This window comes from Blastomyces dermatitidis (genome assembly GCF_000003525.1).
Source record: "Blastomyces dermatitidis ER-3 genomic scaffold supercont1.5, whole genome shotgun sequence".
Lineage (NCBI taxonomy): Eukaryota > Fungi > Ascomycota > Eurotiomycetes > Onygenales > Ajellomycetaceae > Blastomyces > Blastomyces dermatitidis.
The window spans coordinates 2,405,161-2,408,369 of NW_025544778.1; the positions used below are offsets into that span (position 1 = coordinate 2,405,161).

Sequence of the window (3,209 nt, forward strand, 5' to 3'; positions counted from 1 at the left end):
AATGGAATAAAATAGACACATAGAAAGTGAATGCAAAAACAATGGGGGGTACAAAAGAGGGATATAACTAACAGCGAAAAATGATAAATATGCAGAAGTTTTCGCCTAATATACGTTAACTTACGTCACTACCAACCTCTCTCTTTCCACCCCCCATCCCATTCCCAACCGTGAATAATGTAAAAGAAGATTGAAAAATAGAAGTTAATATTAAGAAAAAATGGAAAACTAAGTTAGGACCGTCAAAAGGAGGAGGTAGCGGGAAGGAAACGAAACGAAAGTAGCGCACCCAGAAGCCCATGTTAGCAAGCCAGCTGGGTGGAATAATATAGCGCGCTCAAGGGAGAGAGAAGAGAATTGTCTGTGGAATGCACTTTCTTTCTTTCATGAGCCAAAAAGCAAAAAGAGGAAGCTCAATATGAAGAAGGGTTGACAGCAAGACTAAGGAAATTCGTCCATATGATTCGAAAATTAAGAGTGAAAGTTATAAGTGTATATATAAAAGTAGTCAAGTGACATCAAAGATGATGGCACTCGCAGAATGGTTCTGACTCTAAGAGAAAAACAAGATAATAAAAGAAACAAAAAGAGAAGGAAAAAGAAGTGTCATAAAAACGGTTGCTTGATTGTAAATAATCGGGGAATCGATGGTGATTGATAATGCAAGTCTGCTATGATCTCGGATGGAAGTGGTTGTTGAAAATGTTTCTGGCAACTTGACTTTGAGACAGTCTAGAAGAAGGGGGGAGGTACGATGCATATTTCAGTGTATTATGGCGCCTGCTCAGAAGGTTGTGGCTGCTCAGAAGACTGTGCCTGCTCGGAAGGGCCTGGGGTGCTATGGCACCAATGACGATGGAAGGCCCAGGCATTCTTCTGGCAATCTTTGCTACAATACTTTGTCCTGCGGCATCGTCTACATTTCGCAAATTGGCGTTGGAACTCCTCCCATTTCCCACACTTGTAGTATGCACACTGGCGAATACCGCCCCTGGCATCATCCTTGCGGCATAGATTTCGCATCACAACGCAGGCCCAGTATTGCATATCCTTGGTGTGGTGTCGAATGGTGAATTTTTCAACAAGTGGGAATATGTTGAAATCATCGGGTAGTAGGTATTCCTCTTCCTCTTCCTCCGGCTCCAGCGGAGGTTGAGACAGAGCATTGGGATCGTCCAAGAGGTGAATGTCCTTACCCAACTTCAATCTTGGAACCAAATGTGTCTTTTGGAAATACGAGCGTAAATTGCAATATTTCGAGACATATGCTAGAAGTTGTAAGGCCATCAAGACATCTTCATCTCGAGGCATCGCAGTCAAAACACCGGGAGGTACTTGGCGATCTCTCAGGTAGAAAGGATAGAGGTTTTGCTGAGGAACAGGAGACGCAGTGTTTAACGCAGTCGGGCGGACGGGTGAAAGGCCAGCAACACCATTTCCGGGCTGCGCTGTTGTGTTTATGATGCCTACGTCAATTGCAGATGGGTGAGTGATATTGAAAGTCTCCGCTTCAGGTGTATCGGACGGGTTTGGAATCGTGATTCCATGGGTCTCGGAGCTACCGTCAAGCATGGAGCCGCTTTCGCCAACATCATCGATTTCCATTCCGTTCTGCATATCAACTATGGGCTCAGTAACGTGGTGTGGAGAAGGGTCCTCTCCCATGACCACATCATCTCCATTAGCATCGTCAGACTCTCCCGATGCCGAAGGCTGCTGGCGAATCGATGGGCGTCGTCTCGCTCTCGCATTCATGGGAGCAGGGTTTTGATGTTCACCAACGCCGTGGGGCGTCGTTGGTGACTCTGGCTGAGAGTTAAGTCCCGGTTGCAGGCCTGGAAGCATTGGCGGCAACCGGTCAGCGTCACGAACAGGACGAAGCCCAAAACCAACAGTGCCATCCACAGGAGGAACAGCTGTTGCAAGAGGTTGCATTACTCGATGACGATGTGTTCCTAGCTGATGGCGGCTCTCGATTGTTCTATGGCTGCGTGCATCACGGGAAAATATCGTGCGATCTGGAGGAGAAGTTAGGATGACTTGAGGGGACGGTGTGATTTCCATCGCGCCAGACTCTCCGTGTTGGGCATCTCGAGAATATGGATGAGGAATCTCAATCGACGGGGGTGGGGCTTGTCGGCGAGTGGTGCGGTGGTCTGACGATGCCGGAGCTCTCTCAAAGAAGGATGAACGATTGCTCTGATCGCGTGAACGGGATGTTTTGGAAACTCTCGTGTTCCGCTGTGCTTCTGCATCGGCACGTGCCCTTATTTTATCGACCACACGAATGTAGTTATCGAGGATTGTGGCAACTACCGGCACAACATCTGCCTCAACAACTCTCGTCCTCACATTCTCCGTGCCACGGACTCCAATATTGACCACACACTGGAAGGCAAGGTTCCATTTCCACATCTCCATCAAGTCCTTGCTCCTCCCTTCCTTCAGAATGCATACTAACTGCTCAATTCCTCCATCGACGGTAAGTATGTCACGAATTCTGGCAGAGGATGTGGTGAGGTAGGCAAGGTGGTTCAGGGAGTTCATGAGAGGAAGCGTGGAAGTGCAGTCAAGGGCCCGTCGGTCGTAAAGCGTAGTTGTGATGTTGACAGCCGCCTTGTTGACGTTCGGAATGCTGAAATTTACTTCCCTCATGACGAATGTTGTCAAATACTTTCTGACTTCGAACCGGAATTAAAAGGGGATATAAGGGTTTGTGAACGCTGATAAAACTTTAGCACGTTGTGACACAGGAGCAAAGCTATCACTCCGTTCGGGAAGTCATACCTATTTGCAAAGGGTGAAGATTCCTTTGGGTTGAATAAAATATATCGGGATGAACAAATGGATGGCCCGATCTACATCAAATTACAAAAGGGTATTGTGGTAGAAAACCCGATTGATCCAATAACGATAACACCAGAGCGGGGGGTATATGAGCCGTGAAATGATGGGACGATGATCAAGGTCTCTTGTTTTTTTTTTTTTTTTTTTTGTTTTTTGACACAAAAAGCAGAAACCGACCAAGGAAAACGAGGCTCTAAAACCCAAGAAGGAAAACTATGTGAGCACGCAACGAGGGAGCTTTATACGGAACGGCAGACGGCTTCAAAATCTGGCAGCGAGGGTCTGCACATGGGGTTGAGTCGATGTGGGAAGGATGGAAGCCTCTATTGAAGATGTATTTAGTACGGATTGCTGCATAACTT

The 3,209-nt window shown here is 46.9% G+C and overlaps 1 protein-coding gene across 1 annotated transcript; it reads right to left on the minus strand.

The window, feature by feature from the left end:
* Nucleotides 1-771: 771 nt before the first annotated feature.
* Nucleotides 772-2,655, minus strand: BDCG_05176 (MYND domain-containing protein; the record flags this gene model as incomplete). The annotated part of the gene is made up of 1 exon (XM_045420842.1): nt 772-2,655. The coding sequence occupies one exon, from the start codon at nt 2,653-2,655 to the stop codon at nt 772-774; it is 1,884 nt and encodes a 627-aa protein (XP_045276864.1).
* Between the last annotated feature and the right edge of the window lie 554 nt (nt 2,656-3,209).